This window comes from Pezoporus flaviventris, unplaced genomic scaffold, assembly GCF_033815535.1.
Source record: "Pezoporus flaviventris isolate CSIRO_AGI_PZ_B2104156 unplaced genomic scaffold, CSIRO_AGI_Pfla_v1 ptg000045l, whole genome shotgun sequence".
NCBI lineage: Eukaryota > Metazoa > Chordata > Aves > Psittaciformes > Psittacidae > Pezoporus > Pezoporus flaviventris.
The window spans coordinates 16927371-16942190 of NW_026892593.1; the positions used below are offsets into that span (position 1 = coordinate 16927371).

The 14820-nt window shown below is 38.5% G+C and overlaps 1 protein-coding gene across 1 annotated transcript in view; it reads right to left on the reverse strand.

Moving 5' to 3' along the window:
- Window positions 1–473: 473 nt before the first annotated feature.
- MAPK11 (mitogen-activated protein kinase 11) overlaps window positions 474–14820 on the reverse strand; it is a 31270-nt gene continuing 16923 nt past the window's right edge. Inside the window, exons 5-12 of the mRNA XM_061467563.1 lie at window positions 12264–12293; window positions 12083–12130; window positions 9632–9746; window positions 9437–9508; window positions 8131–8210; window positions 5672–5750; window positions 4397–4570; window positions 474–1141 (exon numbers count right to left, since the gene is read on the reverse strand). Coding sequence (XP_061323547.1) covers window positions 1068–1141; window positions 4397–4570; window positions 5672–5750; window positions 8131–8210; window positions 9437–9508; window positions 9632–9746; window positions 12083–12130; window positions 12264–12293 — 672 coding nt within the window. The 3' untranslated portion in view covers window positions 474–1067. The remainder of the gene's footprint in view (window positions 1142–4396; window positions 4571–5671; window positions 5751–8130; window positions 8211–9436; window positions 9509–9631; window positions 9747–12082; window positions 12131–12263; window positions 12294–14820) is intronic.

Consider the following 14820-nt stretch of genomic DNA (forward strand, 5'->3'; position numbering starts at 1 on the left):
CTCAGTATCTGGTTTATCCTACAATTTATTACGTAATTTCCCAACTTTTCAGAGCTGGAAAGCCCTTAAAATTTTTCATAAAAAGAAGCTGATGAGATGGATATTTTGTTTTTCACAAAAGAAAACTGAAATTCTCTTTTGTTGTCATGTCTTCCAATGGCAATTATTACATTATTTTTCCCAAGGATTAGGTGAAGGAAAGTAAGACAATGAGAAACACTGAATTCAAAGCCGTGAACTGAACTGAGTACTCTTGCACTTCCACCTGTGACAGCCTTTGTTGAAACTTGCAGAAGACCACAGAGATCTGCCACATTGCCTTCAGGGTACCTTACTGTAGAGCTGGGCAGATCCACCTGCACTCCACCGATGGCACGGCTGGAATACCATCAGGGAATAAAATCGTCTCACAAACACGTCTTGCGTGGATTAAAGAATACACATGAGGAAAAGAATGAGCACAGACCCTTGGATGGCAACAGAAGACAAAGATTTATTTTTACTGACTTTCAACTGGTGTTAAGATTGCTTGAGAGACATCCAGTAAATTCGTAAGACCACCACAGATATGGCTACATATGCATACTGCGTCTATCTCGCTACCACGCCCTCCCTTCATAAAGGCACTAACTATAAATAATAGGAAAACAGATGAAATGCCAGAAGAAAAAAGGACTGCTTGTATGAACATCTATGCTTATGTTTGATACATTCATGCTTTAAATGTACAATTTTAAAATTAATTCAAAAAGTCACCTTTATTTTGGCAATACAATTGATAAAATGGAACATGCAGAACACAGCTCGACAGAACTCAGTGCATAATTTTGTCAGAATGAAGTAGTTCTTTGTCACCCTTTGTGAGTTGGGAATACATTCTTATTACAAGGCAGAAAACCCCCACCCAAGCCAGACAACATCTGGCTTCTGTATGTAATGCATCTGCTTTTCCACATCTTCTCCAACATCTTTGGATAGCAGAATCTATGTCTGACCACAGGTGAAATTGTATGGTTATATTTTAACAGTCTTCATAGTGCATCAAGGCAAAACGGAGCTGCCTGTATTCACTGTTCTATCTCCAGGCTATCCATTTTTAAGTCAGGGGGTTTAAAGCTGATCACTTCTTCATAGGTAAGTTCTGCAGAGAGGATGTGAAGGAGAGAATTAGGTGATATCCTCCCCAAAAGAAAAATATTCCAGACAAAACAGTTCTATGGATACATGTGATTTGTAGTTTGTATTTCCAGCCTTTTTAGAGGTGGGATCCAAAACCAGAATAAATTCACTAGGAATCCTTCTGTTAACCTCAGTTACAAATTAGACCCACAAATACTGTTATTGTACAACATGTCTTTCCCCTTCAGCTAATTACTAAAACACAGGCCCTGAAATGGAAACATCAATTGTGCTGTCAGATGACCTGCCAAAATGACGTAATAAAAGACAAAATGCAATGGGAAATGGAAGCTTTAAAAGCACCCGAACAGGTTGTAAAATGTACACTTTTAACTGCAGAGAATGTTCTTTATCATCTCCAGTCAATTGCCTTCAACATAAATCATTTGCAATTCTGTGCTAATGCCTTAGGATCTAGGTTTTGCAGTTTTTTTTATGTTTTATTGTGACTAACTTAATTTTGAGGTCCTCTGAAAGAAAGAGTATTTTGTCCCAGAAGCATGTAACAATCCTATTTTCATCAAGAGCTTAGCTAGAATGCATGGATCCTCTGCCATTTTATCCTGCTTTAGGAATAGCCCTTCATCTTTTCATGCTGGCAGTCATGTACTGTTTTGCGCCTTGCACAGTAATGGAGTGTGTCACCAGCAGCTACCTCCTATGTAATTTCTCTACTTAGATACTGTATTTTAAGGACCAAATCCTGTTCATGCATAAATATATGGCTAACAATGCCTTACTCCAGGTTCTGTTTTCCAAACAGCAATGTTTAAATATCAAACTAATGCCTATTAGCTTGTTTATTAAACAGATCTAAACCAGCTGCTATACCTGCAAATGGACCTAGCACTCTAAAAAGCATGTAAAAATCTAAGACTGAAATGTTGCTTATGCTCTGGTTCTGTTATGCTGTAGTCCTGTGCATGGTGACCAGCGTGCTAGCTACAGTGGAAGATTTCTCTGAAAGAAATCCTGTGTGCAGAGCCCCTGAGGTGGAAGGATTCATGAGGTGACTCTTTCAGTGACTGACTTGCAGCTATTAAATAGCATTTGGTCACAGGCAGCCAGCAGGAGCTAGAGTGGTCCTGACTGAGCTCAGAGGAAGCCAGCGACCTCACAAATCAGACCCATGGAACTGTATTAGAAATTACTCTTGCTGGCTGTGCACTGTATATTTATGAAGCTCCTTACCCGATTCTTGTGCCACCTACTCAGCAGAGAGTACAGATGCTACACTGAGATACGTGCAACTGGAGCAACAGCTAAAGAGACAGTGCACAGCATTCAACTCTGAATATCTTACTCCCAGCCTCTAAAATGTGAAATATTTTCTAACTGATTAAACATGGCAGAAAGAAATCTATGAGCTTGGGCTGCAAGCCTCAGCAGTGTGCAGTGGAGGCCAGAGAATCTCTTAACTGCATCATCACGTGTAAGACCAAGTATCTGAAATCTCATTTTGCTTTGGGGCTCAGTCCCTCTTGGGATCAAGTGCCACTGACGTTTAATTTGAAGAAAAAAGAGGAAAAACGGACATCTTGAGAAACTGGGTCATTATTTCATCAATAATACAAACATTTATGCAGATGGTCGCCTTTCACATCATCTTACTTAAACGCGGCACATACTCTGCTTGAAAATCAAATGTGGCTTGAAGATAAAATATGGCCAAGAGGAAGAGCTGCACGTCCTGTGCCAGTATGGAGATTTTTGCTTCAGGCCTCCCCCCCCTGCCCCCCGTATAAAGGAAGAATTTGACCTGTATTTCCAGCTAGGACAGTGCTGTAGAAAAATATGATACTGTCCTTCCTAGGGAATTCACCTCCGCATGCTCAGTTTGGTTCATGAAGTGTTAAGCTGAAATTGTTCCTGAAATAATTTCAGCGGAGTTTCGTCACAAACAGAAATCAGCTGCATGACTCGGAAATTGTTAAACTTTCCTGTTAAAGACTCAGTCAACTGAAAGAGTAGCAGAAAACAAATCACCCATTTGTAAGTACAGCAGCAAACTGAACATGCCTCTCAATAAACAAGATGTATGGGCAGTGCTGTATGCTGCCAGGTTTTGCAGAGCAGAGGAGAGCATGTGTAAGGAATAAGTGATACCAGCCAATCCTTCTTCTTTGTACAGACACAGTAAGCTTCTAGGAAACCCTTTTCAGGGCTCTAGCAGGTTGCTTTATTGTAGAGACCCATGACCTCGCTTCTATCTTTCTTTAAGATGTATTTGCTGTAGTTAGCCTGCTTGTCTGTCCTGCAATGCCCAGGATAAAACATGGTACAAATGGAAGGGTGTGAGACATGGGAGGTCAGCATTTTTCATGAGAAACCTACCCACTATACTAACACATTTTTATCAAACCTTTCTGGAGTAAAAGCTACAGAATATACAACTAGAAACAGAAGAACATTTATTTTATAGAGCACATACTTCATCTTAAGCCGATGAAAGGACTTTATTGATAAACACAAACTATTAGTTTTCTAGAACATTACTCTCAATTTAAACTGTCGAGTAAGGAATTTTTAGCATAATATGTCCTCATTAGACAATGATGAAATTGAACTGTACTTTTCAGGGCACTTGCAAATTTAATGTTTAGCCACCTTACTTCTGTGATACTGTAGTGCAATATGATCATGATACAAGCATGGAATTAACTAATAAAAGAAGGTTGTTGCTGTATTTCTCAAGGATGGGTTTGGGGATGACATTGTCAAGTAAAATCAATTTTTATCTCAAACAGGATCAATAGCATGGTTTATCTATTAATCCCAACTACCTGTCTATCTAACGAATGATCAACAAAATACATTTCTACATGGAAAATAATAATTTCTGGTTCTCAACAAAGCTAGACCAGAATCTCAAATAGTGCCACTTGCCCTAGGACACTTCAGCTGAAGATCCGATCAAGAAACTAAAAGCAAGACAGCATATATGGTGACCTGGTAACTAACATCAGCTTTTAGTTAAGCTTAAACCTGCTATGGGGACCCTAGTGAGGAGATGATAGAAGGTGGGAGAGAAAGGGAGGGAGTAAAATCCAGAAAAACAACCCTTTCCACCTCTCCCCTCCCACAAGCACACATGGATTTATCTTTTTTTACCCTGAGGCTTAAGAATTCAAATTGCTTTGGTTAGAAGCAGAGCAAACTGTTATTTAAGTAAGGTTTTGTTCTACTGCATGCATTAACTGACATGTAAACCTGTTACCTTTCCATTCATCTATGTTTCTCTCCTTATTCTCTATTGACTCATCATACACTTCAGCCTCAGGTTCATCATCTGGATCATGATACTGTACAAAGTATGGATGGGCAAGTGCTTCTGAGGCAGTAATTCTCTTATCGCTATCTAATATAAGCATCTTCTCAAGAAGATCTACAGCTAAGGGAAAAAGAGAAACATGGTTTGAAGCCAGAAGAGACCATCTGGAAATAAAAGAGAAGGCAACTGTGCACAGACAATCTATTCTCACTCACCTGAAACACAGTTAACATTACCAGCAAACCCATAAAATTTAGGCAATGTAACAAATAAGTTTTGAAGATGTTATACCATGAGTACAATTTTCAGAGGTGAAGGAAGCTTCTGATTTGCTTGTGGTATGCACAAAGGTTCATTATAGTCCGTTTGATATCTGATTCAGCTCTTCAAACATCCAAGGCCTTAATTCTGAAAAGATCTCTGTGTGCTTAAAGTTAGATATCCTGTGCTGTGCATCATGTGCTTAACTTGACCCTGATCAGTACAAACTTAAGTAACTTAAAACTGTGATTCTGAGATTACACTTTTAATAAGCTGCAACAATGAAATCAGATGAAAACCCCAAAGCAACTTTACAGGATCCATCATAAAGCAAATATGTTTGAAGTTGACAGTTGCAGAATAATAGAAATGAGAGAAATCTGTAAGGCCAAAATTTGGTTTATATAGGAAGTTCGTAATTAGTACTTAAATATTACATAAAAATGATTTTTAGTGCTTTCATATAAGCACTGTCATGAATTTGCCTTAATATGTAGTATGTATAAAAACAATTGCACAGAATCAGACCAAAAGCCTGCCTAGCCTCGTATCCTGTGTCCAACAATGTGTAATGTATTCCTAGGAAATAATACTCAAAAGGGTCATTCAAACAGCTATACTTCCCGGTATATTCTTCTGTTTGTCAGCAATTCAGCTCATGGCCTTCCTGAGCCAGAAGTGATGTCTCCAGTCTAGACTCCATGGTATTTTTATTTATTCCTGCTATATGTAACTGGCTTTTGCTTTTCATCCACAGACTGGTTTTGTTTAGGAGGTTCCCGTAATCTCCACCAGAAACAAAAGACACAGGCTTCATGAAAAGAAAACAGTCTCGGGATGAAAGGTTAATAAGCAATGCTCTTCTCACTGGCCTGATCATTACTATATGGGATCGTATAACAAAGGAAGGCTTGAGTTCTTATGTTAGTGAAAGATTTAGTTTATATCAGTCTTTCTTACCTAATGGATTGGCACCACGAAATACTGCCTTTAAATCCTGTTGAGGCATATGTGGAAGAGATTCAATGTATTTTCTTGCCTAGGAACAGATTGATATACAAACCACATGCACAGATGTTAGATTTTGCTCAGCAGTAACCATATCAACTCTAAAATAACAGATGTAATTTTTAGGATGTTTCTTATATGGGAATCCTTGTTTACATAAAACCATAACATATGACTTCGTTTTAAACAGTCAGCCCTTTATATTGCACAATAAGCAAGAGAGTTTTAAACAGCCATCTTTCACACTGTGTGTGTATTTGTGTTAGCACTTATCTTTTCACCTGCCCTTACTGGCTCACTGCAATATAACCCCAGGCAACACATAAGGCTCCCTGTAAGGTTCATCCACAAACTGCAACCTAACTCATCTTTCAGTTACCCTCAGCAAAGTGATATAATCCAATCTGCACCCTTCTCTTCTCTCTCTCCTCTGTCAAACAGCAGCTTCAGTAACCAAATCCTGACACTCCCAGGACACAGATCTTCAGATGTTTAACACAATTTATAGTGTGCTTTGTCAACTGTGGTTGTGAAAGGCTCATCCAAACTCAGCTAGGAAAAGCCTATCCACAAAGCAGACACACAAACGTCAGTGTGGAGCCTGACATTACACAAGCCATGGATCTCTGGGCTGTGGTAGACAGGTCAGCAAGAGGAAAGGTTGAATGCTGGGATCAGACAGAACAGGGAATTCTGAAATGGAACAGTTAAAGAGGCAAATGGCTGTCCCCAAATCTATAAAAATCCCAGCTAGTCTTTTAACAAAACTTAATCCTTAAAAAAAAAAAAAAACAGTGAAATGCAATCACCATTTAAACCCACATTAACATGAAAAACTGACAAAACAGCTCAGTAACTTGTGCTGAAACATCCCATGAGGTTGATCTTATAGTTTTCAATTCTCTAATCCTCTACTATGACTGAAAATAGGCTTGGCATTACACAAAATCTCTGAACTTGCTGTTACAGGAATGGAAAAAAATGTCTGGGATGGGAAGCTGCATTAAGAAATATCTAAGCAATAAGACTAAAATAGGTGGTAAAGAACTAGAACAAAAGAACAGAATACACTTCCTTGCAAGAGGCAAGTACCTCCAAGCAAGGTATATATCTCCTTTGACACTGCTCCTCTAAGGAGGCAGGAGCAGCCCAGAGGTGACCTAGCAGCACTCCCATTCGTTAACTTGGTTTCTGTGTTCTCCCCACACTCTAAAGGTATAAATTAGCCCCAGTAAAACAGCTCTGGGATTCCCGTAGCTCACCAAAAGCAGACACTATCTCCAGTAAATATTTAAGCTGCTTTATCAAAAAAACCAGAAACTGACTAGTGGTGGGTAAATCACACAGCTGTATGCACCACTCAGAACATGTTACTGGAAAAAAGATAGGATCTTCTTCTGCCCCAGCCATTCCCAGGTGCTGCCTACCCACAGACTCTGGGGTTGTGTGTTGATCTGCGCTGGTGAGGTTTTGTTTCCCTTGGACTTTCCAGACATAGCGTTGCTCTGGTTCTCCTGCTGGTCCTGATTATTTAATCCATTAGTGCATTCATTAGCAAGTTCAAAGGAAACCCACGAATATACACACAAGCTGAAAACCAGCCATTTGTATTAGTGTGAGCTGTATGCAGAAAGGTTTAAGAAAACAACTTCAGTGAGAAGGTATCTGTGTGCTGCTGTTTTTATCTGACTTTTTACACTGTGCCCATCACTTGCCTTTATCAATCAATACCACATCTCATTCCTCAGCTGGATATCCACAGTTATTGCATAAAGTGAATTCTCTAAGTATAGCTTTAGCAGAGAAACGGAGTGGAAAATGTTCATTTACCAGATTATTATTTTAAAGAAGGCATATGGAGAGTTAAAAATCACACCGTTAGCTATAGATGTTAACATGAAAGTGGACCTCACAGGAGATTCAGAGAAATGAATAAATACAAATCAAATTAGGGATCCAAATAAGTGCACTCATGAAGAACATAAACACGTTATTTGATTCCAATATTCCTAAATATTCCTATTTAGATCCTTTACAGCAATGGAAAGCATAAAAGTTACAGAGACATCAGATTTAATAACAATATAATGCTCTGAGCTGAGAAGAAAATTGATTTTTATTTTTTTTAATTACAAGTATAGCAGCAAACTAAAAGTTCACCAGGACCAATTGCAAAACTCCTTTCAAACACTGAGCACATGAGAACAAGTATCTAAAGTAATCCAGCTGAGAGTCGAGGCATTTGGATACCTCTAAAAAGAATGGGATTCTTTTAATCGTGGCATTCTAGCAGCAATGAGATAATTTTCGTGTTTGCTCATTTCCAAATCAGAGGATCTGTGTAACGCCATCAGTGATACATGATGTCAATTAGAGAAAAGAATGCTAGAAAGCCAGATAACTGAACTCACATGTTCTGATGAGATCTTTTTCAGAAGTTCAGAACTGGGTGTGCCCACAACTTCCATTATTCTCTTTAGTTGATCAATATCTGCAGTATTTCAGGGAAATAAACAGCACATGGTCCCTCTGGGTTTAAACAATTAATGACCTTTTATGCAGATACTTGTTTAAAGCTTTCAGTGAGACAATTCCATCCTAGTCCATGCAAGGACACCAATTCATACCTACTTAAGCCTAGTCCTGGAGTATCATTCTTTACTGCATTATATGAATCCTTCACGTGTGCCTGTACATGAGAAAGGTACGTGCAAGATATTGCCTTCCTGTTCTAGTTCCCAATTTAGCATATTCTTAAGCTTAATTTTAATAGCACATATATGTTTCAGATACCTGTGCTGAAGATCAGTCTAACACAATATAGCACGATAGGGCTAGATTACTAATCTGAGGGCTGGCAAGTGGCAAATTCTCATCTGGTAGCTTTAAAAATCTGGTTTGTATCAGTGTCAAGATTAGAATTTCGAAACCAAGCATTTTTTATTGCCCTAAATGTAAGATGTATTACACTCCCTATAGACTCAAGGTTATATTACAGCTTTATTGAAATGGATGTAATCATACAATTGCAGACAATATTTTTAAACAGCAAAAAAAATAATCTTATTTCTTGAAAACTAAATGCATGGATTTTTCCAAATACCAGTCTGAATAATATGATCAGTCTGAAGCACAGTCATCCAGATGATGAACATCTGGACAATGCCTGTGGTTACAATACAGGCATAATGATGCTGAGCACAGTAGAAAGGTAAGCAGGGAGACCTCGTCTCTCAGCTCTCTTAACAGTTTTCCAGGCAATTCTGATGTTATGTTGTTTTGCGCCTGGCAATGGCTTAGTTTTAACAAAAGTATTTGCTTTTTGCAGGTTTTCAGAGTACTGAGAAACTACATCAGCTGATCAAAAAATACTGCCTTTACTCAGCTGCAGCTTTAAGGTTATGTTATTTCAGTAAGATACACACGTGGAAGAAATTTGCTGTGTTGTAACTAGGTTATTATTTAAATACAGATACATAACAAAGAATAAATGTAACTCATTGTTTAGAACATCTGTTACTATGGGTTTTTTTCCTACCAGTGGGTCTCATATTCAGCTCTCATATACTTCAAACTGAAAGATTAGCAAAAACAGTTTACTTTTTTAGTTTGTTAGCTCAAAAACATTTCCACAGAAACACTGAAGTAATTAGAAAAAAAACCAAAAATTAGACAGTATTGTTATAGCTGCATTTGAAGTTTTATTGCTAAGGATACAATCGTTTCCAGGAAACAGGGCCTTCCCTTTCAATAACTCTGCCATGATGCATCCAACTGACCAGATATCAACTGCCAAAAAACAGAGAGAGAAATGTGTATGATGAATTGAAGAGACTCTTAAACAGAGTTGCCTCTCAGTTTAAAACTATCACTATATCCAGCTGGAGCAAAATGTACACCTTCAAAGTTTACCTGTCTGATTGTAGTGCATCCAATTTAACATGATTTCTGGAGCTCTGTACCATCTTGTTGCAACGTATCCAGTCATTTCATCATCAGTTTGTCGAGCTAAACCAAAGTCTAAAATCTACAGAATAAAAATACAGTAAAATGAACAATGATTTTAAAAATCCTTTTTCACTTTTGTTACAGGTACTGTTACTCATTTCTGAGTTTATCCATGGCCCCTTGCTATTAGTGAAGTAAACCAGCAGCACTCTGCAGACGAGATTATCTGCTCTCCCTGCTGCACTCTTGCAGCCTACGGGTCTGCATAAAGTTGCTTCCACTGCGATGAGCCTGGCCTTTTGTCCTCTAAGGCAAACTTCACATTTTGCCTCAAATTCAATCTTCCACTGACATTTATTTGCTAAAAATCAGCACTGCTGCTATAAAAAATGAAGCACTAACAATGGGAATGGCTGTGCAAAATGGCAAGTGCCGCTGGCCATTTAAACATTTAAAGACCACATGAGCTGATCACAAATTTGCAGAATTTCTGTTGTTTCCCTCTCATGTCTAAGCATTTACCCAAATAACGCATCATTCCAGTGCTGCTGGGAAAGAAACATACATCCTGTGTAACAAGGTAGATTTAAATCACATACCATCTGGTTTTGGCAGAACTCCCCCACCAAAAAAACAAAGGAGCTCTGTTTAGGTACACATATTACTCACAGGGTTGGTAGCAAAACGTTTCTCTCCATATGCTCTCCTTTGCTAAGTTTATATTGATGGGAAGTTATTTTAATTAAATTTTTCCTGCTCATTTCTTTGCTTTCTGCTTTTTTATTAGTCTGTGTCCCACTAATTATGGAGCTAAAACATACCCGTAACACTAAGGCTGTCTGAAAGGGTACCATCTGAGCCTCAGTGCTGTTAAGTCAGTCATCTGAGCTAGTTAGCATCTCTTCAAATAGAAATGTGAATGAAGATCAGTGGCAACCTCCTGTGATGAGATAAGCTGATGGCTAATCCTTTTCATTGGGAGTAAGAAAACTTTCAGACTATCATTCAAAATTCATCAGTTATAATCCAATTTAAAGATATAAAAAGCCTAAAGAAAAATAAATAATGCATTAACATCTTTACTTCTAATATACTTTAAAAGCATTATTTATTTCTTAAGAAAGCAAAAATAAAAGCATGAGGCAAACAAGGCATAAAAACTGAAACACTACTGCCTTTATTTTTATAAGGGTTTCAGTAATATTTTTCTTTAATAGCTATCATAGCTGATCCCTCCTATCAAATGTGTACATACACATTTTCCTTCTTGCTTTTGTTTTCTTTTTGTTTGTACACTAGTTTTTTCTATTAGAAAGTAATCTGGTATCAGAGGAAATAAAGCTATAAATACAAATAAGGCAAAGAGCAGCGCAACAAATGCTAGGCAGGGAGATGCACAGGTACCATAATAATAGAAAAACCCCGAAAAAGATTAAAAGTCTCCTTCACTTACAGTATGAAAATACAGCACACATTTTAGAGTGCATGATCAGAACCAGATGACCCATAAAATTTCACAGATGCTGAACATACATGCATGAAGACATTAAAGGGATAATCATGAAAATTGCTGAGCATCTGTGTATGCCACTAAACCAAACAGGAACTGTAATTTCTCACCACAGATCCAGATTACTGTGAGGACCAAACTGCACTGCTCTTAATTCACTCTTGTGTTTTTTTGCTGATCTTGTAGTATTTGGAATCTTTTCTTGTATTCCAAATACTCCCTCACAGCTGGAATAAAGTGATTACATCATAGTCTCAGTTATAAGGATAAAGATGTTTCTGGCTGTCATGGAGAAATAATAAACTTCTCACTCTTAGGCTTAAAGGATTAGAAAGCTAAAGACATCTTTTCCTTCTCCAGAGTCCCATCCTTATTATATAATGCCATATAACGCAGCTACACGAAGATATGTATTTATATACCTGTGTACATTAAAACAGCTTTTGAGAAGAGTGGATTACAGAGTTTTTTTGGTTGAGGTTTTGCCTGTAACTGGTAACATAACTGGTAATACTGGTATCTGTTTCCATATTGTTATTTAATTAAGCTTGTATATACTATAAATATAAAAATGAAAGCTGTTACAAGGCTTCATCTAGGCATGGCAGATGCAGATACATATCACAGGTCAAACTTTCAAATATACTCAGTATTTACTCACGGGCCAAATCATTAGCCTATGTACCATCTGCGAGGAACCAGGGATGAAGATACTTGGGTTCGTACTAAATTAACATTTGGGAGAAAACATGTGCTCATGGAAGTGGGTTTTCTATGCCAAGACAGCAAGAGTCGCAAACAGTTGAAATTAATGGAACCAGAAATAAAACCAGTAGCTAATGTTTTCTCAGAAACTCTCCTCTTGAGAGCTTTTACAACACTCTTCATTACAACATGATACCTACCCTCAATTCACAGTCTTCATTTACAGCTAGGTTACTGGGCTTCAGGTCCTGTAGCACAGCAGAAGGAGTTAGTCAAGTATGATTTTAACCCTTTAAAGTATATTATAACTATGTCTTAGTAACACGCTTGATGCACAGAGGGACACACTCCGTTCATTCTTACTGCAATGAGTGAACTCACCCTGTGGATGATTCCAGCTGAGTGAATATACTGTGAAACAAAGGGAATAAAAAGGTAAGATTTGAAGTAAGAGGTGAAGTGCAAGTCACTTTTCTTATCTTTTCACTTCTGACCCAGATTGTTTTATATACAGAGAAGACCCATGTCATTACATTTTCAGATCAAACAGGGTATGATGAACTTCAAAACCTCCTTGTTTTGTCTTATGCAGAACTGGGCATTTCAAGAAAAGTTACCACAAAGACTAGATTCTACCATAAAAGATAGCACTTGCAGTGATTCTTCTGTTGAAAGTTTCACACCAATTTGGAATTTGTCCCAGTCTTATCTGAATGTCCATGTTGATCAGGCAGCAACTCAGTGAAGTCAGTGGCTGGGGAGCAGTATGGTTGACATCTAGGTGATATTAAGTCACCTTAATACTTACTGTGACTGCTGATGTGGGTGACACTTGCACCCTGCAACAGGTTAGTGACCAAAATACCTACCTAAGCCACAGCATTACTTCAGGTCCACTTTAAAAGCAGGGATCCAAAGCAGTATTCCAGTGGCTATTCTGGTGTCCTCAACATAAAAAGGACATGGAACTGTTGGAACAAGTCCAGAGGAGGGCCACGAGGATGATCAGGGGACTGGAGCACCTCCCGTATGAAGATAGGCTGAGAAAGTTGGGGCTGTTCAGGCTGGAGGAGGGAAGGCTGTGTGGAGACCTCATAGCAGCCTTCCAGTATCTGAAGGGGGCCTATAAGGATGCTGGGGAGGGACTCTTCATTAGGGACTGTAGTGACAGGACAAGGGGTAATGGGTTAAAACTTAACCAGGGGAAGTTTAGATCGGATATAAGGAAGAAGTTCTTTACTAAGGGTGGTGAGGCACTGGAATGGGTTGCCCAGGGAGGTTGTGAATGCTCCATCCCTGGCAGTGTTCAAGGCCAGGTCGGACAAAACCTTGGGTGAGATGGTTTAGTGTGAGGTGTCCCTGCCCATGGCAGGTGGGATGGAACTAGATGATTTTACGGTCCTTTTCAACCATAACTATTCTATGATTCTATTTAGTGCCTCTGCTATTCTACATAAAACGTTAAAACTTTAAGATTGAGAAAAGCTTACTCTGTAACTGCCTATCATTCACTTGTTAGGATTAACAGCAAATTTATCTATGACCTTACTGACCAGGGTCAGCAAGACCTTGAAAGCCTTCTTTTCTATTTTCTTGAGCTGAATTCACCTTTATTTAAGAGCAGAGATATCTACTTGGAAAACCCAAAGAAAACACCGGGTATTCTTCTTGTTCCAGACCTCTGCACTGTTTATCAAAAAAGCAGGGCCACCCCTGAGTACTCCTCACAACAGCCAAGCACAGCTGAATGAAGAGGAAACCAAACCATTACTTCCAACAGAAGGAGCTGTCTCCCTGCTCTGTTGAGATGATGACAACAGCTGCTCTTAGTACCACAAGCAGTCCTCCACCAGCCAGTCAGGAGTCTGCCAACCTATGCAGCTCTACACTAACCCTTCATCTGCTCAGACAGCTTCTGCAGGGCATGAAGCCCGTGCTCGGTACTGCTGAACACACCTACCAGCAAGTCCAAAGCTTATTCAGGTATGCAAATACATGTTGAAATGACTATAGCATAGATGTAAGTGAGGAGTTATATATGATCAAATGTTCTTCAACTAATGAGACACGAGAATTTCAATTCCAGAAGAGGTGAGCCGCCATCAACCTCCCCCATTGGAAATAAGAGACAGAAATTAACATTCACTTTGGAGGACAACTTTTACTATTATTTAGCTCTGACACAACAGCCTTATATTCAAAATTCCAAAGATGGATAATTAACTCCAGAATCCATCTTCCTAATTAAGCTATTAACTTAAGTAAATGAGACAAAGCAATTAAGGGCTCAGTTCTGCAATTTTTATTCACTGAGATCTGCACTTCAGTTGACAGAACCTTCATGCATGAATAAGAATTACTGTCTCAGGCACAAGGTGACTTGCTGAAAATCATATAAAAAGTATATTTCAGAGCCAGTACTTACCATGGCTTGCTTTCAAACATGGAGTTAGTTTCCATGTTTAAAATATCAATTACTGTTAAGTTAGCTACTAAAGTAGCTGACCCATCTCTTTTCTTTTTGTTTATTCCTGTGAAAATCAACACTGGTCCAACGAAATGCTTATCACCTTGTAATGGTAAACATTTCCTACATCTTCTGCTCTTTATAGACACTTTAATATTTAATGTCAGAAAAAATACAACTATTTTAATTCTTTTGGAAGAAAATTTTGCAACAGTTTCATTGCCAACTGCCTTTGTTACGTGACTGTATACCTTTTCACTGATACAATTAAAAGAAACAATGAACTTATGAGCAGCTTAAATCCTAGGTGATTGTGTGCAGCACTGTACATTGCTAAGATACACTTCTCCTTCCAGAAATTTCTCAAAGAACCCAGCTAACTTGGTTATCTCTTCATCCATGTCATGCTCCCTACCAAAATGAGAGCTGCAGTTTTTCAAACCCGCTTATGTCTTTCAAAGCACAAATGTG